This window comes from Dryobates pubescens, chromosome Z, assembly GCF_014839835.1.
Source record: "Dryobates pubescens isolate bDryPub1 chromosome Z, bDryPub1.pri, whole genome shotgun sequence".
In the NCBI taxonomy this organism is placed as follows: Eukaryota; Metazoa; Chordata; class Aves; order Piciformes; family Picidae; genus Dryobates; species Dryobates pubescens.
Window position 1 is genome coordinate 39,756,460 of NC_071657.1, and position 22,661 is coordinate 39,779,120.

At 43.2% G+C, this 22,661-nt stretch overlaps 1 protein-coding gene across 1 annotated transcript in view; it reads left to right on the forward strand.

Annotated features, from left to right (window-relative positions):
• Positions 1-1,207: 1,207 nt before the first annotated feature.
• PIGG (phosphatidylinositol glycan anchor biosynthesis class G) overlaps positions 1,208-22,661 on the forward strand; it is an 86,282-nt gene continuing 64,828 nt past the window's right edge. Inside the window, exons 1-6 of the mRNA XM_054178291.1 lie at positions 1,208-1,385; positions 7,018-7,223; positions 7,644-7,853; positions 9,311-9,499; positions 11,407-11,545; positions 18,654-18,866. Of these exons, the coding sequence (XP_054034266.1) occupies positions 1,226-1,385; positions 7,018-7,223; positions 7,644-7,853; positions 9,311-9,499; positions 11,407-11,545; positions 18,654-18,866 (1,117 nt within the window). The 5' untranslated portion in view covers positions 1,208-1,225. The remainder of the gene's footprint in view (positions 1,386-7,017; positions 7,224-7,643; positions 7,854-9,310; positions 9,500-11,406; positions 11,546-18,653; positions 18,867-22,661) is intronic.

Sequence of the window (22,661 nt, forward strand, 5' to 3'; positions counted from 1 at the left end):
ACTGCCAGTCAGGCTGTCTGTGGCTGGAGCCTAATCTATCCTAATCTGACACTCTATGTGCCAGATCAGAAGCATGCTGTCCATGCTGCTCACAGGCAAAGCTAAGGAGTTATGTATGCCGCAAAAAAAAAATGTACCACAGCTAACAAACAGGCAGGACACATAGAAACTGCTCAGGTTGAGATGCCAAAGTTTTGTTTGGGGGAATGAATTTTTAATTTAGAGGCTGTCTTCCTGAATTAATGGGCACGGCAAGATCAGTATCAACTCTTCATTTTGCAGAATGTCTTTTATTTCCCTTTTAAAGCCTTTAAAAACCATGTTTCTCCTCCATCTGCCACGACTCACTGCTGCAATGTTTCCTTACAAATGGGAAAGGCTAAAAGATTACCACTATCCAGTATTATTTAAAAGTCTGCTTGCCAACCACCAGAAACGGCCAGAGACTTCAGTCTCCTTCTACACCTACTATGCACCCGTTACTACAACTTCACATATAACCCGTCATCACAGCTCCGGCTTCAAAACTGTTTTAGAGGACGCAGCTCACAGCACTGAGCGAACACCAGCTCTCAGCACGGACTGCACAAGCAAGGTGGATGCAGCACAAGGTACCCTTGGAAAGCTGAGGCCCTCACACTTCCGCCTTTTCTCTTTCCTCCAGCGTCGCAACTTCGAGATGGGACTTTACTTCATTGTGGCTGGGCCGCTGAAGGCTGCACGACAGGGCAGCTGGCCAGGGCCTCACGTCGAGAGCCCTTCGACCGACAGATTCCAGCTGTCTCAGCCCCTGACCCGACGCAGCCCACTGATACCACCCCTCAACGCTACGACCTTTCATAGAATCGCCTGGTTGGAAAAAGACCTTAAGATCATCGAGCCCAGCCATACCACTTCGCTACCCGTTGCAGGAGCTTCCCGGCGGCCGGGGAACGCAAAGCTCCAGCTCCGCAGGAGCGGCGCCCAGCGGCAGCGGCTCGGAAGCTTGGGCCCGCCCGACTGCTTCCCGTTTGTGAATCTGCGGGGTTCTACTTCCGGTTCGGGATCGCACCACTCGCGTAGGGGTTGGCTGGCCACTAGCCAATAGTAAAGCTCGGCGGACAGGTATGGTGGCGAGGGTAGAGGCGGGGAGACGGGAAGGGGCGGAGCGGAGCGGTCGCGGGGTCTGACCTGGAGAGCCCGCGAAGAGGGAGCCCGAGGCGGGGTTTGGCGCCACCGAAGGGGGATGCGGCTGCGCTCAGGTGTCTTCGCCTCCGCCTGCCTCCTGGTGGAGGCTCTGGGGGTTGCCCTGTTCCTCCGTGGCTTCTTCCCGGTGCCTGTCAGGTCCTTGCCCCGCAGAGAGGCCCATGGGGACCCTCCCGCTGAACCGGCCCCGCCCGGCGCAGGTAACCCGAGCAGTCCGCCCCTCCCGTGGTCGCCAAGGCAGCGTCCCTCCTCCTCATCCTAACGCGGGCTGCTCCTGGTCACCAGGGCAACCGCGTCCCGACCCCCGCCTGCGTCCCTAGCAGCAGTCGCCGCGGTAAGCCCCGGCCCGGCTTTGCTGGCCCTGGCTGTTCCCCGCTCTTCGGCGAGAGCCCGGCTAGGTATGGGGCGGGCCGGAGGAACCCCAGTGGGGCTGATCTCTTGCGTCCCAGCGTTGTGCCTGTCGCCCTCGGCTTGTATTGGGTCGTTTGTGTAGCCGGGTCGCAGAAACAGCAGCCGCTACGAGCCCAGCGCTGCCAGGTTCGTCGGTGCTGCAGGAGAGTTTAGCGTAGTGCCATCGTGTTTCCAGACTCGTTTCCGAACAGTTTAGAACTTAACTAATTTTGCATGTTAGTATTGATCACTACCAGCAGTATCTGCTCATGGTCGCAAAAAGTATCGGCCGCCACATTATTGGAGGGAGTGTGTTTCTGTTGTTTTATTCCCTTTCCCTATATCTGAAACAGCCGTCATACACACACTCTTTAATGGTAAGTTGTCTGCATTAAATAATGCCTTTTCAGGTATAATACTTCATGCACTTGCTCTGTTAAGTTACTGGTTGTGTTGTGCTTGAGAATCATTGTTTCTGCGATTCTCACTATGGTATGCAAGTGCCTTAATGCCACTGGAATGATACTGGGGTAGTGAGGAAGGCAACTGTAGTAATATGAATTTCCTTCACAGTCTGGTCAGATTGCAAAATGCACAATATTGCTGTCCATTACTGCTTCTTTGAAATCATGGCCTCTGCAGGTCCTGTATTCCTTAGCTGAAATTGTGAAAGGTTCAAGCATCACTTTAATGAATATGCAATAGAGGATATGCTGATAAGTAGATGTCTTGCATGTCCAGTCACAAGTTGTAGTCAAATAATTTGAAGAAGATGGATGTGTATTTGAAGGATTATTCTTCACCAGTTTTTTGGAGCTTGTGGGGTGAAACTTCAGGTTCAGTGGGCAGCTGAACTGAGTAGTATTTTGTTCATACAAAACTTTTGCTTGAGACATCTACATGACAGCCTGGTGGAACAGAACAACTGCTGGACTGGATTTTAACTGCTTGTTATTGTTAGTTCTAATAAAGTATGGACATTACTATGGTGAAACAGTGTTACCTAAACTGTGAAAAACAGTGGAGGGAAGAGTAGGTTGTGCAGTTCAGAGCTATCAGAAATGAATCTGTTAATAGACCTGAGTTGATGCTGTCAAATGGCATGTTGCTTTTTATCTGGAGATTACCAAGACTGTCAGAGGTGTTTGATATGCTGTTGTGAGTGAAATGTTGCAGTGATACTGTTTGGGAGGAAGGAATTGTCAGACAACTGGGTTTTGAAAAGACTAGTTTGAGTTGCAGAGTCTAAATGTGTTCCAGAGGGCTTTATGAACCATTTAAATTTAGGCATGTCATTAGCAATCCTAAATATAGGTAGGCAAAAAATGGAGCAACAGTGGAACAATGAATCATTTACCAGGAGCCCTGGTTAGCTGGGAAGGTGCCAGCTGAATGAAGTCTGGCAAATGCCCAGCTACAAGATGGACCAGAAGGAGGATCCAGGGAACTGCGGACCTGTCAGCCTGGCCTCTGTGCTGGGGAAGGCCATGAAGCAAATAATCTTCAGTGTTATTATGCAGCATGTGCAGGGCAACCAGATGATCAGGCACTTCCAGCATGAGTTCATGAGTGGCAGGGCCTGCTTGAAAAACCTGATCTCCATCAATGATAGCATGACTCAGTGGATGAGGGAAAGGCTGTGGATGTTGCTTATCTGGATTTGACACTATCTCCCACAGCATCCTCCTGGACAAACTGTCTGCTCATGGCTTGGATGAGTGGACACTTCATGGGGTAAAATACTGTCTGGATGGGTGGGCCCAAAGAGTGGTGGTGACTGGATTTAAATCCAGTTGGTGGTTGGTCACAGGTGGTGTTCTCCAGGGCTGTGCTTTGGGGCCAGTCTTGTTTAATATCTTTATCATGGTTTAGTCATGAGGTCTGTGGTGACAGGTTGGACTTGATGATCTTTGAGGTCTCTTGCAACCTTGGTAATTCTGTGATTCTGTGATCTGGAGGATGGAATTGAGTGCTCCCTCAGTAAGTTATAGATGACACTAAGCTGGGGGGGAGTGTTGATCTGCTTTAAGGTATGAAGGCTCTCCAGTGGGACCTGGGCTGGCTGAATTGGAAGTTTAACAAGGCCAAGTGACAGGTCCTGCATTTAGGTCACAACAACCCCATGCAGCACTATGGGCTTGGTGCTGAGTGGCTATAGAGTGGTTTGGCAGAAAAGGTCCTGGGGGTGCTGGTTGACAACTGCCTGAACATAGCCAGCAGTGTACCCAGGTGGCCAAGGGGGCCAAGAGCATCCTGGCTTGTGTCAGGAATAGTGAGACCAGCAGTACAAGTGAAGTGATTTTTCATTGATGAGGCCACACCTTGAGCTCTATGTTCAGTTTTGGGGCCCTTGCTGGAGGTTGCCCAGAGAAGGGCAATGAAACTGGTGAAGGGTCTGGAGAATAAGTCTTCTGAGGAGCAGCGGAGGGAACTGGGGTTGTTTAGACTGGAGGAGGCTGAGGGGAGGCCTTGTTGCCTCTGCAACTACCTGGAAGGAAGCTGAAGTGAGGTAGGTGTTGGTCCCTTCTCCCTAGCAACAAGTAAGAGGACAAGAGAAGGATGAGAAACTTCTTCACTAAAAAAGTCATCAGACACTGGAGTAAGCTTCCCAGGGAAGAAGCAGAGTTTTGTTGGTAAGGGACATGTTTTAGCACCAGATCTGGGAGAGTTGGATAATAACTGGACTCGATGATCTTAAAGGTCTTATCCTACCAAAACAATTCTATGATTCTCTGGTTCTTCCTGTGGTGGGTTGAAGGGCTGATCCTCCCTTGCCCCCCCTGCTCTGGGCAAAAAAAATGAGACTCAGACAAACGGATTGCAAAGTGGTGGAAAGTTTAAATGGAAAAGCAGTGAATATTTTACAGAGAACCACAAGTCACAGTGATAAAAGAGATCCCAAAGCATACGTGGAAGCATCCTATCCCCACCTGAGGGTACACCCAAAGCCCCCAGGGCTCTTTCTCCCTTCCCCTTCCCCCCGCCCCACCCCCCCCCGGGTCTTCCACTACTAGGCTAATCTCAGCTGGCCAGATCTGAGATTGCCCTTCCCCCTGGCCTTGGGCCTAGCCAGGCCCAAGAGGCCCCGAGAGAGCTCTCCCCATTACCAGATAAGGACCACCTCCATAAGAGCGGTGGGGGAAGAAAGAGAAAGTGCAGGACCTCGCTGATGGTTTTATAAGGGAGCAGGACATTATGGGATGAAATATGTAGCTTCCCCTATCCACCCACTGGGCTGGACCCTCGCAACACTACAGGTATGGCTTGTGTGGTGGCACCAGCCTACTTCAGTTCTGTTCAGTAAAGACTATTTCTTCAATGCTCCTGAATTTCCTGAATGTTTCACTGTGTGAGCCCTGAGTACCATTTAATCTATGCTGTCCTGCCTGTGAGATGAGTGATAAAGTGATGTAGTTGCTTGTATAACAGGGAATCTTTGCAGCATATCATTATGGTATGTTAGTTGTAGAATCTGTGGGTTTTTTTCACTGCTGACAGAAGTTCAGCTTCATTTAAAGTGACAGTGTTCTATATAAACATAGCAGGGATAAATAAGCATGCTGCATGCCAGAAGTTGCACAATGTGTTGCTTTAGCTATCTTATGACAGTGTAAGTGTTTTCAGATGGCTTGGTGTTGATAGCTGATTCTTTGCGTATGTCAGTACTTTGACCTACTGATGAGTGGGAGAAGCTCCTGAGTGGGGTGTATGTGTTTGTGATCTGAACAGTTTTTGGTGTCCAGCAAATTTTGTTTCCTTTAGCAGGTGCATAGAAACAAATTAAGAAAAAGACTTCAAGTAAACAGCATGATACATCTTCTTGTGTCTTCTGTTTTGAGGGCCAAAGCAGATGTACTAAGTTGTTAACTAAAGTCCTGGAAAAACAGCATGATATTTTAATCAGGATTTCTGCCATTTCATCGTTGATATTTTCTTCTTTTCCCTGCTGTGCACCCCAGTCCTCATTTTCCTTAACAGGGCAAATTGCTAGCAGTAAGAATAGAATAGAATAGAATAGAATAGAATAGACCAGGTTGGAAGAGACCTTTGAGATCATCGTGTTCAACCTATCATCCAACACCAACTAATCAACTAAAACATGCAATTAAGCACCCTATCAAGTCTCCTCCTAAACATCTCCAATGATGGTGACTCCACCACCTCCCCAGGCAGCCCATTCCAATGGCCAGTCACTCTCTCTGTGTAGAATTTCTTCCTAACCTCCAGCCTAAACCTCCCCAGGTGCAGCTTGAGACTGTGTCCTCTTGTTCTGGTGCTGGTTGCCTGGGAGAAGAGACCAACCTCTGCCTGTGAATGTCAGTTTATTGATGTTTATCTATATGCTAAAAAAAATACATGTTCTGAGGCTGGGGTTTTTTTATTATCTTGTTAGAGACAGCATTATCTGGGACCTTTCCAAATTACCAGCCATTTACTCAGAAACCCTTTTTACTCTAAATGTGTGTAAATCCCCTAATATATGCTGAGAAGTTGATTCACCACAAAGTTGTCCAAGTGGGTATCTGCAAGTAGAATATACTCTGCTTCCATTTTGTTCTCCTGTTGATTGTCTTTATTTGGGTTTGGTTTTTATTTTTTTTAGTGTTGGTTTGTTTGTTTTTTTTTTCCTAGTAGAGATATGAGACCTGTAGAGGTTGGGCCAAAAACTGCTGCTGCAAAAGCTAAAAGTCATTGTGTGGACCAAGCACAATGCAAATGAAGAGTTGGGGCAGCCAGTCCATACATGACAAAGAAGGCATGACGCTGCAGTTTGCTGTATGTGCCCACACAACCTGTTCAAAGAATTCTGTAATTGGATGTTGGTCCTGCATCTGCCATCACTTAACTATTGTGGCATACAGTCTTCTACCTACAAGGATGCAATTGTGCACAAATCTTTTCTGTTCAAATTTGAGATAAACTCTCTCTTTCTTTGTGATGTTCCTGTTCTTTTGTGGTGGAATTTGATTGAGAGGTATTGCTTCAGTTCTGTTCTGATGTGCAAAATTTGGTACAGGTGAAGGCTGCATTGTTTTTCTAACAAAAGTTGTCTTTTGGGGATATGTAGTTTATCTTTACTGGATTAACCAGAGAGGAGGTAGCACCTATCTCTTCTTACTCCTTTGAACATTCTCCATTTTTTAATCTTTTCCTTAGTTCTCCCAATTTCCCATCTTGCATTCCATTCATGTTTTGTTCCTTTCTACATGCTGCATAGCATTGTTTGCTTGTTGTTTTGTCATTCCTATGCTGGATGGCCTGAAAACGCAGCTTCCTGTGGTTGTTTCTGATATTTGCCATTGGTTGCAACTTCTTCCTTTTGAATGTAAAGTTAATACTGAAGTTGGAAGCGCTCATTTCTGGAGTGACATTGTCCTTTAACTTCTGTCTAGCTGTTAACATTTGTTAGTGATGTTTATATATGCTTTTTCTGTTGCTTAGGAGCAGTTTCTAACTGGACCAAAATTCCACCACCACTTTTCAAAAAAGTTGTCATTGTGCTGATAGATGCTTTGAGAGATGACTTTGTGTTTGGATCCAAAGGTAAACAGTTCATGCCATACACTACACAAGTTGTTGAAAAAGGGACATCCTACAGTTTCATTGCTGAAGCAAAGCCACCCACTGTGACTATGCCTCGAATTAAGGTAAGTCTGGGGCTTTTTTCACAGTTAGAGCTTTCTGAGAAAATTTTGAGGACTGGATTGTCTCTGATCCTCAGGGCTGGCAAGAAGGGCAGGTTCCCTGTTGCTATTGTAACTCCTGGCTGAAACTTGCCTTGCTGTTACAGTGTATGGGATAGAGCCCAGAGGTGCTTCGTGCAGGAAAGGTTAGATCAGTGATCAAAGGAAAGCAGAGCTGAGTAAGAGGAGGAGGTGGCATCTTCCGCTTCAGTTACTCCATCTTGTATTGTTCCCTTATTTGATACTCTGTGATAGGAAGGTCTTTATTGAAAGTATGGTTTCTCTTTTCTCTGCTTCATTGCTTCCTCATACACTAGTACTGTTTTCTGAGTACTGGAGAATCTTTTGTTTCAATTAATATGTCTCTTTTCTTGTTTTATGTAGGCTTTGGTGACGGGCAGCATACCTGGTTTCATTGATGTTGTTGTGAATCTCAATTCCCCGGCTCTTTTGGATGACAATCTGATATGGCAGGCAAAAACAGCTGGGAAAAGAATAATCTTTTATGGTGATGATACTTGGGTTAAATTGTTTCCAAAGCATTTTGTGGAATATGATGGTACAACATCCTTTTTTGTATCAGATTTTACAGAGGTGAGAGGCTTTGTGTAATCTTGGGTTAAATAATCTGTACAAACACATAGTGGGAACTTCAAAGAATGAATGAGTATGAAGATTCTTGTTCTGAAATGCTAACTTGGCAATTAAATAGAAATTGAATTTTTGTGTGTGCTTGGTATTGACAATGTGAAACTAAGCATTTCAGTCCTTGATACATATGCTGTGGGAAGTGTTGGGCTAACATACTGTTACTGTACAGCTTTGCTAAACATACTGTATTCCCATGAAACTTGTGGTAGGAAGTTAGACCACTGGCTTTGTCTAAAAATTCCACTATCTGTGGATGTCACATTAATATTAGTATGTACCATCTTTAAAGGGCCCATTAATCTTTGTCTCTTAGAGACATACTTTCTGTAGTATTCTATCACTTTTGTAGTTACAGTATGAGCAGTGTTTCCATATATTATCAAAGAGGACATTTAGATAAGAAACAAAACAAACTGTGAACCTTCCTACTGTGAGCATGTTGAAAGAGTAAATGGTTTAGCAGTTTTAGTTTGTATTTTGAAACCTTATGATTTGTAAAAACTCAGGCTGCCCTCCTGCTGATACTGCTGTAAGTACTTTATTACCGTGTTTAAGGAAGTTGATTGGTCTGATGTGAATTGGAAGACATTTTTAATTAGAGTAACCAGTTAAGACTTGCAGAAGCTTCAACTTGAAGTGGAAAAATGTAGATGTGCTGCTGATTCAGCAACTGTATGGGTCTCAAGCTCTTTACACAGTCTTTTTGCTTTCTGAATATAGCCTATTAAACAGAGAGCTTTTTATGGTGTTTTAGGTAGTTAAGTTATATCTAGAGTCAACAAAGCAGTGTTGCATGTGGATTATGTAGGCATTTTGAATATCCAGGGAAAAATATATGCAACTAAAAAATAACTTATCAGCTCAAGCAGGAGAACATGTGAGTTATGCCCCCAATAACACTTTTGAAATAATTGGTCTTACTTCCTGTGCCATCAGATCATTATTTCACAGCAATTACAATATTGCTGTGTATTGCAGTATCAAAAATGGTGTTGAAAGAGCATAGGTGTTTTTAATTTTTGCCCTGTGCTTTCAGGAACCAAAGAGAGGCTTTTCCCTGTACCTGCTTGTTGTGGAGAGATAAACAAGGAGTGTTAAAGTTGAAAGCAACTGAATTTTTCTTTAAATAGCTTTTAAAAGTATCTGTGAAAGCACAGCAATCCATTTTCTCTGTTTATATGTAATCTGATGCCTCATAATTAAAAAGAAATGAGGTGACAAATCTGTTTTGAAATTTTGACTGCCTGGCACTGAACTAATCAATCTGATTTTTTTCTTTTCTTATTAACATTGTGAATGGCTGTAATTCTCACCAGTTCCTACAGAATTCTCATGTGTAGTGCAAAGTAATTACTGGGAAATTATTTTTACATTTGGATTGGTTTGCTTTTATGTCTGAGGTTGATGATAATGTTACCAGACATTTGGATAGAGTGTTAAAGAGAGAAGACTGGGATCTCCTAATACTGCATTACCTGGGGTTGGACCATATTGGACATATGACTGGGCCAAACAGCCCATTAGTGGGACCAAAACTTCGTGAAATGGATAACATCCTGAAGAAGATTCACATTTCTCTTCTTTCAAAGGTAATACAACTTATTCTTGGACCAATGTGTGTTACTTGTCATCTTAAAATGCTTGCTTGTTTGTAGGTGGTAGCTTGTTTATTCCCATACCAAAGTGGGTATTCTTCTGTTCTTTTCCTTCCCTGACCATTCCCCAGCTAACAGTGTAGTGTAATATTTTTAAGAATTTATTGGTTGACATTAGTAACTTCTGTTAACAGTCTCTTCTGAACAGCTGTGGGAAATAACTTCCTCTTGGTGTGTGGGAAGAGGAGAGGAATTGTGTGCCAGAATTCTTATATCTCGCTCATGAGTTAAAATGGCTTGTTCTTTCTAGTAATGAAATTCAGGGGGAGGAATAACAGCTTTGATTTCCATGTTTGTGAAGGTATGCCTAGTTCTTAGATATTGAAACACTCAAATGGTGACTGTAAACAGCGTTTTTCTTTTGCTAAATGTAGCACACATAAATTACCGTCTCTGGGTCTGGTTTTTAGGTTTGGGAATACAGGACGTCTCTTATCTAAACAGTCTGGATGTTGCTGTACCAAGTCCTGATTCCAAGTGTCCTGAAGCTTTTTTCTTGTTCATTTTTGGCAACTGCAATTCAGAATGGCTGCTCGCTGTGGTGGTCCCGAGAGAACTGTGGAACCCTTAGTGGTCCTGATCCATCTGGTCCCACCGTGGTCAGCTGAGACACAGACTGACGGAGCAGTTTGTGAGGAGAGACTGCGGCTGCAAGGTGGGCCCAGTGGCCCCCCTCTGCAGAGCTGGTGGCTGTTTTTTACGGGATTTGTGAATGGTACAATTTCACCTTCCCACAGCCTACCCCTGTTAAGCCCACTGTTTACCACAGAATCAGATGGGTGCTTTCCTCCCCAGCTGCTTTTCCCACCTACTTCAAGGATGCAACACTTTGCTATCTTTTAGTCCCATCCTCACTCACGTGGTTCGGGGTACAGCATCTCTTACTACATGCCAGAGCCCCACACACTCATGAAGGCCAGCTTAGCTGATCCCTGGGTTCCCACAGCTCACAAAATTTCAATAGCATTTTTAGACAGATGGATACTATTCTATGAAAAGGGAGGTTAAATCTTGCTTGTGGAAGTTATGCTCTTGTGAATTTGTGGTGGCTTCGATGCAGTTTGTTAGTATGTCTTGCTTTTGGCACCTGCATGCAAGCCTTTATCTTGGTTCTATAACACAGAAACAATAAAAGCATTTTACTTTTGGATGAACAGATAATAACTAGATGGTAATAACTAGAGATGACAAAAAGCTACTTCATTATGGAATGACAATTTTTTTTTTTTCCTGCCATCTTTGATTTGTTAGCTCAGAATGGTTGGACAGGCCTCACTTTTGCTTCTGTTTTCTTTCTTCAGATAAGGAAACACAATCCTATGATTTTGCATCTACTATTACAAATAGGATTATATTTTTCCTTTAAATTTCTCTTATGTTAGTACTTAAGATACCAATAATGTGACATTTACGTTATACTAAATACTCAATGAATGTGGAAAGATGTGGTGGGAGAGCACTTCTCTCTTAATGCTACTGCTCCTGGACTTCTGATATTTTTCTTACAGTATGATGACTTTTATTTAATCCTTCAGTCAGTTACTTGTGACTCTGTAAGTGAGAGGGTTTATCAAAGCTTTTTTGGTGAGTTTCGTAATCTGTTGGTGACTGTTAGACACATATGTGCCTTAAATGCTAAATATTACTGTGTGCCTTAAATGCTAAGTATTGCTGTGTAACAGTGGCAGACATCTCTTTTAATCTCTCTCAAGTGTGAGCCAATTTACAAAAAGGAATATATTTTGAGAAATATTAGCTTGTAAAAATTATACAGATAGTGAAGCATTATATATGTGCATCTTGTTTGTAGAACAACTTAATTTTATCTCTGTGACTTGCAGGAAGAAGCTTCTCTGCCCAATTTGCTACTTGTTTGTGGGGATCATGGGATGTCTGAAACAGGTAGTCATGGTGGCTCTTCAGAAGGAGAAGTGCACACGCCACTGCTGTTTATCAGCTCTGCTTTTGAAAAGAGAAGTGGTAAGGATCGAAGAAACTTGGCCATTTAAGGAACACTTTGCCATCTTTAATTTATATTAGCTATAGAATTTTCCTGAGAAGTGCTTTGCTTTCTTCTGCAGATATCTGACAAATCTGTGTGACCCAAAACTCTGGTTTTAGCCAGAGTTTGCATCTGTCCTACATGAGTGTTGAAAGCTAATGAGATAGGATTTTAGTATAAGCCTATTTGAAGTGAATGTTAAAGTTTTATCTTTCTTGGCTGGAATGTTTTCATTCTGGCCTCCATGCTTCCTTAGACAGCCAGGGTAGAGGAATGAATGAAAATTCTCATGCTAAGGGTAACAGGAAAATGAGAAAATTGCTCACGTGAGAAGGTGAGAGAAGAGTAGAAATATGGCTACTGATTGCTAAGAGTTAAAGAAAGAATATGGAACATGAGTGCATTTTACTGTATTGCCCAGCAGTTAGTTTTAAATAATTGATGTGAGTTTAGCTTTTTGTGAAACTCACTTTCTTGTGAACTAGTAAAGCATATGAAGAAACAACAGACAAAATAGTCTTAAACAAAAGACGTTAATGAAATTATTCATCTGAAATTACGTTAGTGAAATTATTTGTGCCTGTGGAACTGAAGGCTAATCCTGATAGCTGCAGTAAGATAACAGGACCCTGCACAGAACCCTTTAAAAATCAGTAGGCTTGCCTACATGGAGCTGTGGATTTGGGCCTCAGTGTTCTTTACCTGACCTGACACAGCCAGGGTAAAAGGGTACCCACCTGGCAGAAAGCTGTGGCCTTCAGCAGACTAATGCCTGGCTGCAGGGCTGGTGTCAATGACCGGATTTTGGGTTCTTTGATCACGGGCTACTCTACAGCCTGCTGACTACAGATAGAAAATGCTTGCCTCTAAGAGGAAAAAGAATCCTGGGACAAGAACTGGCATGGCTGATTGATAGGTCTTTAAACTAATTTTGAAGAGGGAAGAGGGGGAAAAACAGGCTCACTGAGGGCATTCCTGGGACAATTGTGAGGCAGGGTACCAGCTTCACTGCTATCCCAGGGGCTGTAGGGGGTGGTGGATTGTGTGACACTCGCAATGGTAACAGATACTGCTCTGCTAAGTCTCTGAAGTGTCTGTATGCCAAGACTAGAAGTGTGGGAAATAAGCAAGATGGACTAGAAATCTGGGTGCAGTCACAAGGCTATGATCTTGTTGCAATTACAGAGACATGGTAGGACAGCTCCTACAACTGGAATGTGGTTGTGGATGACTGTACTTTTCAGGAAGGAGAGACTGACAAGGCAAGGTGGTGGAGTTGCTCTATGTGAATAAGCAACTAGAATGTGTTGAATTTAACCCGGGGGGTGTGTGATGAGAGCTTATGGATAAGAGTGAAGGGACATACAAACACGGATGATATGGTTGTGGGTGTTTGCAGACCACTGAACCAGGAAGAAGGTACTGATGAGGCCTTCTATGGGCAGCTAGGAGTAACCTCAAGTGCCCTGGTGCTCATGGGCAACTTCAACCACTCTGATATTAGTTGGAAAGATCACACAGCCAAGCACAAATAGTCCAAAAGGCATTGATGACAGCTGTAGGTAGTTGAAGAATCAACAAAGAGAAGTGCAATGCTGGACCTGGTATTAACAAACAAAAAGGACTGGTTGTAGATGTTAAGGTTGGGAGTCATCTTGGTTGTAGTGACCATGACATGTTAGAGTTTAATATCAACAGACAAAGAAGCAGGGTGATAAATAAAATTTCAACCTGGGACTTCAAGAGGCTGTGGTGGGTTGAAAATTAACCCCCCAACATTAAATTACCAGACCAGTTGGAAGCAAATGAAGCTCTATTTACAAGCAAAACTACAACCTACAATGAAATGCAATGAATATGTACACTATATACAGTATTTACAATATTTACTGGCATTTACAATTTATAAACATCACAAGAACTCCCCTGGCCAAAAACCAGGGGAGCTGCTAATAGCTTCTCACTCCCTACCCCCCTGCTCACCGTCCTGGACACAAAGGGACAAGTGAAAGAGCAGAGAGTTGTTAGAATTCACCCTACCACTTTCTGTTCAAGATCTATGGAAAATTTTAAAGGTACAGCCTAAAACTACCACAGAGCTAACTTTGCCCTCTTCAAGACTCAACATAGCAGTATCCAGTGGGCTAAGGGCTCTGGAAGGAAGAGAAGCCTAAGAGAACTGGTTAATATTCAAACATTACCTCCTCTGAGCTCAAGAGAAATTTATTCCCTTGAAAACAAAATCAAGTAAGGTAGGCAGAAGACCTTCATGGATAAGTAAGGAACTCTAAGTAAAACTCAAAAAGGAGGTTTACAATATGTGGAAAAAAGGTCTGGTTGGTTGGGAGGATTATAGAGATATAACCAGGGAATGTAGAGATGCAACAAGGAAGGCCAAGGCCCTCATGGAACTGAGTCTTGCCAGGGTGGTGAAAGAGAAGGAGAGGTTTTTCAAATACATTAATACTGAAAGGAGAGCAGGCAAAAAGTGAGCCCGCTACTAAATGGTATATGAAATGTGTTGACTGATGATGCAGAAATGGTAAAGTTGCTGAATGCTTTCTTTGCCTCAGTCTTTACTCCTAAAACCAGCCCTCAGGAATCTCAGTCACTAGAAGCAAGGGAACAGAACTGGAGAGATGTGGACATTCCATTGGTCAGTCACGACCAGGTTAGAAATCTCTTATACCCTGATGGGGTGCATCCACGAGTGCTGAGGGAGCTGCTGATACTGTTGCTGAGCCTCTCTCCGTCATTTTTGAAAAGTCATGGGAGGCAGGAGAGGTGCCTGATGACTGGAAGAAAGTAAATGTCACTCCAGTCTTAAAAAAAGTCAAGAAGGAGGACCCAGGCAACTACAGACCAGTCAGCCTCACCTCCATCCCTGGAAAGATGATGGAGCAGCTCATCCTGGAGGTCATCTCTAACCACATGGAAGACAAGAAGGTTATTGGGAGTAGCCAACATGGATTTACTAAGGAGAGATCCTGTCTGACCTATCTGATAGCCTTCTATGAAACCATGACCTAATGGGAAGATGAGGGAAGAGCAGTGGATGTCATATACCTTGACTTTAGTAAAGCTTTTGATACTGTCTCCCATAACATCTTTATAGAAAAGCTCAAGTAATGTGGTATAGATGGTTGGTCAGTGAGGCTGATTGCAAACTGGCTTGGCAGCAGAGGGTTGTCATCACTGTCACAGAGTCAACTTGGAGGCCTGTGGCCAGTGGTGTCCCCCAGGGATCAGTACTGGTCCAGTTTTATTCAATATCTTTATCAACAACCTGGATGAGGGGATTGAGAGCACCCTCAGCAAGTTCACTGATGGTACAAAACTGGGGGGGGTCACTGACACCCTGTCAGGCTGTGCAGCCATCCAACAAGATCTGGACAGGCTGGAGAGCTGGGTGCAGGCAAACCTCATGAAGGTCAATAAGGACAACTGCAGGGTCCTGCATCTGGGGAGGAATAACAACAGGCACCAGGACACGTTAGGGGTTGCCCTGCTGGAGAGCAGTTCCATGGAGAAAGACCTTGGAGTTCTAGTGGACTGTAAGTTCTCCATGGAACAGCAATGTGTCCTTGTGGCCAAGAGAGTCACGTCCTGGGGTATCCTGGGGTGCATCAAGACAAATGTGTCCTGCAGATCTAGGGAAGTTCTTCTCCCCGTCTACCCTGCCCTGGTGAGACCACACCTGGAATACTGCGTCAAATTTTGGGCTCCCCGGTTCAAGAGAGACAGAGAACTGCTAGAGAGAATCCAATAGAGAACCATGAGGATGGTTAGGGGACTTGAGCATCTCCCCTATGAAGAGAGAATGAGAGACCTGGGGCTGTTTAGTCTGGAGAAGAGAAGACTGAGAGGGGATCTCAAAAATGTGTAGAAATATCTGAGGGGTGGTTGTCAAGTGGAGGCAGCCAGTATCTTTTTGGTGGTGCTCAGTAATAAGAAACACCAGGTACAAGCTTGAACATGGAAGATTTCACCTCAACATGAGGAGAAAGTTCTTTACAGTGAGAGTGACAGAGCAGTGGAACAGGCTGCCCAGGGGGTTGGGCCCATTGATCTCTGGAGGCTCCTTCCAACCTCTAATACACTGTGATTCTGTGATACTGTGATGTGCTCTGCATCCACCAGGGCTATTGCAGCTTACCCAGATAGAGCTCCAGCCTTGGCTGGAGCTCAGGATCAAGAGGAGAGTTGATGACCTTTGGAAAACAGGGCAGGCCACTCAGGTGGACTATAAAGATGTGGTGAGACACTGTGAGGAGAAAATTACAAAAGCCAAGGCCCAGACTAAACTTAATTTGCCTACCACTGTGACAGGCAATAAAAAATGTTTCTATAAATACATCAACAGCAGAAGGAGAGCTGAGGAGAATCTCCATCCTTTAATGGATATGAGAGGAAACAAAATGACAAAGGATTGGGAAAAGGCTGAGGTACTCAGTGCCTTTTTTGCCTTTATTAGCAGGAATGTTCTGTGGGTACATAGCCCCCTGAACTGGTAGATAGGAAGGAGAGGCCTCCAGGCTTCAAGAAGCAATGGTTAGGATCATGCTACAGCCTTTTGAGACGTGAAAGTCCAGATGGCACCCACTCAAGGGTGATAAAGGAGCTGTCAGAAGAACTTGCCAAGGCACTGTCCATCAGTTATTCATCAGTTCTGGCTAACTGGTGAGGTCCTGGAGGGCTGGAGGTTAGCAGATGTGATGCCCATCTATAGGAAGAGCTAAAAAGAGGATCCAGAAATCTACAGGGCTGTCAGCCTGACCTCAGTGCCAGGGAAAGACATGGAGCAGATGATTCTGAGTGATGCACAAGACAAGAGGATGATTAGGCCCAGTCAGCATGGGTTTGTGAAGGGCAAGTCTTGTTTAACCAATCTGATTTCCTTCTGTGACAAGGTGACCTACCTGGACTTTGACACAGCTTCCCACAGCATCCTCCTGGAGACACTGACTGCTCATAGTGTGGATGGGTGCATGCTTTGTTGGGTGAAAATGTGCTGCCTCTTTGGGCCCAGAGAGGGGTGGTGAGTGGAGTTAACTGCAGTTGGTGGCCAGTTCCAAGTGGTGTTCCCCAGGCCTGAGTCCTGGAGCCACAGATTCTGCTTAACATCTTTATCAGTGATTTGAATGAAGGGATTGAGTGCACCCTCCCTAAGCCTGCAGGCAGGACCAAGTTGAGTGGACACATTGATCTGCTTGAGGGCAAGAAGGCTCTGCAGAGGGATCTGGACAAGCTGGATAGAGGGGCTGAGGCTTGCAGTATGAGATTCAACCAGGTCAGGCGTTGAGTGCTGCACTTGCTCCGAACAACTGCATGCAGTGTTACAGGGTTGGGGCAGAGTGGCTGGAGAGCTGCCCAGTGGAGAAGGACCTGGCAGTGTTGATTGATGTCTGGCTGAGTGTGAGCCATCAGTGTGGCACCCTGGCTTGCATCAGGAATAGTGATGGCCAGCAGGTCTAGGGATGTGATTGTCTCCCTGTGTTCAGCACTGGCGAGGCTAGAGCTTGACTATTGTGTTCAATTTTGGGCCCCTTACTAAAAGAAGGACATATGAGGTGCTGGAGAGTGTCCAAGGAGCTAAACTGGTGAGGGGCCTTCCCCACTGTTTTGGAACAGCTGAGGGAAGTAGGGTTGCTGACCTTATTGCTGTCTGCAATTATTTTAAAGGAGGTTGGAGCAGAGTGGAGGCATGTGCTTCTCACATGCAACACGTGACAGGACAAAGGGAAATGGCCTCAAGCTATTCAAGGTTGGATGTTAGGAAAAATTACTTCACTGGAATGATTATCAAACATTGAAACAGGCTGCCCCAAGGTAAGTGGTGGAGTCACCATGCCTGGAGGCATTTAAATGATGAGTGGGTATGATGTCCAGGGACACAGTTCAGTGATAGTAGCTTAGCAGTAGTGGTGAGATTGCAAGCTCTGGGTGCGTGGCTGGACATGACTTTCTCAAAGCTCTCTTCTAACATTGACAGTTCTGTGATTCTAATTTTCTTTGCCTAGCAACCTGACATTAATTAAATCTTAGGCTGTTGTCGAGTGGGTTCTAGAATGCTGTTAGCGTTTAGATTCTTAATTCTTCTTTCATGCGTTAAATTATTTCCTTGTGCTTCCTTCTATTATTTCCAATGCAAAAGTTCTCAAACCCTCTTAGGATGTAGGCTGCAACTTGATACTAAGTTGATCTCCTGGACCATCTCTTTTGTTTTGTAATATTTGTGTTGTGTTTACAGTAGTTGCTATTATTGAAGAATGATACTTGCTAAGAATTTATTATATTTGTGGTGGTGAGAGAAGGCCCAGGTCTCCCTCCCCCACAAAGAAAGAAACCACAGCTGCCTCAGTCGGATAAGCAAAGGGGTAGAGCTGTATTCACAAGCAATATGGAATGCAGGTTGTATATACACAGTATCTATAATATATACAGAAATATATACAGCAAAGAAAATAATACAGGAACAAAACTCCCTCCTTCGGACAAAGGAGGGTTCACCCCCACTGTACCTCCCCCTCTCTCCCCTACCTCCCTTTTTTTCCCAAAAAGGGTTAGAGAGAGAAAAGGTAGTTACTAAGGAGGAAATTCTCTGTTAGGCTTCAAAGCGCATGCAAGAGTATTTCTTATCTGGTATTCAAGGCCAAACTCTGGCTAGTTGCTCAGAAGCAGACAGGCTGGAAAGGCAGAACAGAATGGAACTGAGAAAGATTCCAACTGAACTAAAACTTAAAGTTGCATTCTACCAATCTACCAATGAAATTCATTTAGACCTATCTTTGTTTTCAAAATATTCAGCCAGAGTGTTCCAACACTGTCCCTTTCTTAAAGGCACAGCCTCAAACGGTCACACATTTCATCTTTAGAACAATAGAGAACACTGCAGTCTGTAATTCTGTGTGATTCTGTGAAAAAGATCACTCAGCTCTCTCTAGATCACTTTTGTACCTGATCTAACCCCAATGAAAAAAAATTGAATTGATAAAGATGCCAGCTGTCTTTGGAGAAATAGAATGGGCCTGTTATAGAACATGTTTTTTTCCTTATATTTTTTTCTTTTTCCTTTGTTGGTTCTAGGTCCTCCAGTGCACCCTGAAGTTGTGCAACAAACTGATGTGGCTAGTACACTGGCCATATGTCTCGGTCTACCAATTTCAAGAAACAGTGTTGGGAACCTTATATTGCCAGTTGTGGGAGGCAAGACAATGAGAGAACAGCTACGTTTTGTGCACTTGAATGGGTTCCAGCTTAGCACTCTGCTGCAAGAGAATACACTTGCATATGAAAAAGGTAAATCAGTTAAAACAAAAAAGTTATATATGCAAAAGGAGATTGTTTATAACACAGCTTGGGCTTTTGCATTCAGGAATATAACACAGGAATGCAAATTAGGCATCCAGTTGAGAACAGTGTTCAGAGAAATGATACTGAGTTCAGTCTTAACTGCAACATACTCTGACACATTGCCTCTGAGTAAGGTTTTTTTAATGACTAGTACTCCTCCTTGTGAGCAGAAGGGCAGAAATAATGATGAAAGAATAAGTCAACGTGACAGGTTTCTTTGAAAGGCACCTGAAAGTGGTATGAAGAATCATGCTTGAGAGCAAGTTGGATGTTGCTATTAAACTGAGTGTCCGTGTTTTATTTTGGAACTGATCTCGAGCTTGTATAGGTGCGTGTGTTGATTGAAATAATGTGATTGTAACTGGAAGGTTTATATATTCAAGCTGGAGAAGTCACTTTATACATTTTTTTTTTTAAAAGTGCTAACATTAGAGGGAGGCTGAGGCAGAAACTGCTAGTGTAATAACTACGCAAGTAATGTATTTCCATTGCTTTAGCAAACCTGCAGCTAGGCAAGCTTTCGTTGGAGTCTGCCTCCAGTTTCACTTGCTTTCTAAGTATCTTGCAAGTACTTGTAAGGAGTGACTTGAAAATGTTACCCACAGGTTTCCAAAATGTTTCTCTAACAACCTGGAGTCAGTGACCTTTCTCATTTTATACTTACTACGTACAAATGTCCCAGTAAGCAGAATCATTGGAGCTGTTGAGGGAAATTTGAGAACCATAGTGCTTTGTTCCTCTCTGCAGGATGTTTAAATAATTCATGTGGTATATATCAGTGATATAAATGTGGGTTTGACTTAAAGAGTCCTCTTACACAGTGTGGACAGGATGGGTTTGGTGTGCAGTAGCACAGGAAAAGTCAGATGAGCATGAAATAAAAATGCTGAAAAGAATGAAGAGAGAAACTGGGCAAAAAGCAGGGAAAAGGAGAACAGGAGCAGAAGATGTGGAGAGAATTTATTTTTATATCAAAATTTAAAGTGTACTCATTTCAGTATTCTTTCTAATGAAGTACTGTCATGTTAAATCTCAGCGTGATTAAAGCTCATTTCTGTATATCTGAAATTCCTCGAAAGCATGAATATTTAACTTTCACATATTCTTAAAATGAATTCTGGAATATTCTGGAAGAGGAACTTTATAGGGAATTCACTGTTCAAAGAACTGCAGTAGAGAAATCAAAGTCGCCATGCATGTTGGCAGCTGTCTCAACAACAAGTGTTTGCTGTTGGCAGAATTTTACTTTCTAGCAGATATCTGTAAGCCTCCTGCATAGCATGATGAGCATGCTTTGGAATCTGTTAGAAGTTTTGGAGACCAGGCTGGACCTTCTGAGTTAAGAATTGCTTTCTAAAACTCTCACTTTGAATTTGGCCTGTAGAGGATCACAAAATGTCTTGTAGTGATAAGAGACTTAGAAACAGTAAGCACAATTCTTTTGTAACTGCAGGAAATTTGAACAGACATACTTCATTCATATTCATTCACTTGAAATAAAATCTAGAATGTTTCTGGATTTCATAATGTACTTTTGCTGAAAAGGCTTGCTTTTTTGAACATGGTGATTTTTTTTTTTTGGAACATGGTGATGTTTCTCCAGGACTGGTAACACTGTTCATCAGATAGTTTTACTAGGAGTGAAAATGATCTGTAACTTGCCTTTGTGACACCAAACTTACGTCAGTCATTGCTTTAGCCCTTGTTCTTTGAAACTCTACAGCAAATATTTTGCCCTGCTTTTGTCTAAGAAGGTAAGCATTGCAAGGGTGGAAGATAATCATAGGCTTGTTATATAGTAATTTCCATATTGTCCTTTTTGCCTGTAAGTTGTCACTGACTTTCAAGTGAAGTCACAGGGAAATAGTAAGGGTTATTAATATGGAATGAAATCAAACATTTTTTTTTGCAAAAAATACAGAGATATGTGAATATTCACATGTAGCACAATGTCCAGTAAGAGGCAAGTTTCTGAAAGTTACGGTCTCAATTTCCTTGTGTTGGCAACTCAATCGATATTGTAATTGCATGCTGTATTCCATGACCAATGTTTTAAATATCACCTGGCATGTGGAAGTATGGAGTGATGCACCAATAAAATGAAGAAGGAAAACATGTTGTAAGTACTTTCTGAAATAACACCATTTTCCACAGTCCTAATAAAGCACAGAAACTGACCTAATTGTTCTATCCTAAATAAGTGCTCTTGGAATTAAACTATGTGATGTGAAAAGAATGCTCTTTGGGTACCCACAGGGCCCACAATAATAATTTTGGCAGAAACATTTATTTGTTTTTTTTTAAATTGTGTACTTGTAGTGAATGTTCACATGTGAGCAAAATTTCTGATTTTACCTGCTGGATCTGGTTATTGCCACTGCTGAATATGTCTTTCGGGGAAGTAAAAAGGCCATCAAGACTCAGCTTTTTGTGCTGCAGCTTTTTGTGTAGATATTTAGTAGTGGGAAAGTTGATGATGAAAATTAATGGTGATTGATGGGAAAATAAAATATAGAGTACTTTCATGTGCCCTTTCACACAGTATCACAGTATCTCTAAGGTTGGAAGAGACCTTGAGGATCATCGAGTCCAGCCTGTCACCACAAACCTCATGACTAGACCATGGCACCAAGTGCCACGTCCAATCCCCTCTTGAACACCTCCAGGGATGGTGACTCCACCACCTCCTTGGGCAGCCCATTCCAATGATGAGTGACTTGCTCGGTGAAGAACTTCCTCCTCACCTTGAGCCTAAATTTCCCCTGGCGCAGCTTGAGACTGTGTCCCCTTGTTCTGGTGCTGGTTGCCTGGGAGAAGAGACCAACCCCTTCCTGGCTACAACCACCCTTCAGGTAGTTGTAGAGAGCAATAAGGTCTCCCCTGAGCCTCCTCTTCTCCAGGTTAAACTATCCCAGCTCCCTCAGCCTCTCCTCATAGGGCTTGTGCTCAAGGCCTCTCCCCAGCCTTGTTGCCCTTCTCTGGACACGTTCAAGTGTCTCGATGTTCTTCTTACTTTAAAGCAGCTGAAGCATTTGTCTTTCCACACCTGCCCTTTGCTATGAACCAGAATAGCTGATGCATAGTAAAGATTATATGGAACCAGTGAGGGGCAAACATGGAGGAGAAAAGGCACTGCTACTGTTCTTGCAAATGACTTCTAAAATGTAGGATGTGTCTGTCTGCTTCTTTCCTGTGTTTCTTGTCCTCATGCAAGCTTTTGAAATAAATTTAGAACAAAGCAATGCGGATGTGATTCTACAGTATAAGAGAGAAAGAAAAGAAACTGTAATGTTTCTGTACCTGTATTAAAAAGTGTGCTCACTTTAAAACTTGAAGCCACAGAATTAAAATTACTTCCTTCAGAGGCATTTGTAATGCTAGTTTTGCTCTCATCTCCAGTTCTGATAGCAGAACACAGTCTTTGTATGTGTTGTCAGTGTTCACCCAAAGTCCCATTTACACCTATATTTATCAGATGATTTAATCAAACAGAGGTCAGCCATTTGTTCATTTCCTACTTGACTTGTAGAATATGGCTTGGATAGTGAGTGCCTCCAGCAGAAAAACCTGAGTTTTTATGAGAATTTAAAATATTTAAATAAGCTTGTCCCAGAAACCTTTTGTAAGAGTAAATGGGTGTTTAAATACATTTCTCACTTTTAGAGGTCTTGACATTTTATCAGGTTAGGGATTAATTGCTTTTATTCTGAGTAACTGGCTCATTATGCTCTTGCTGCAGGA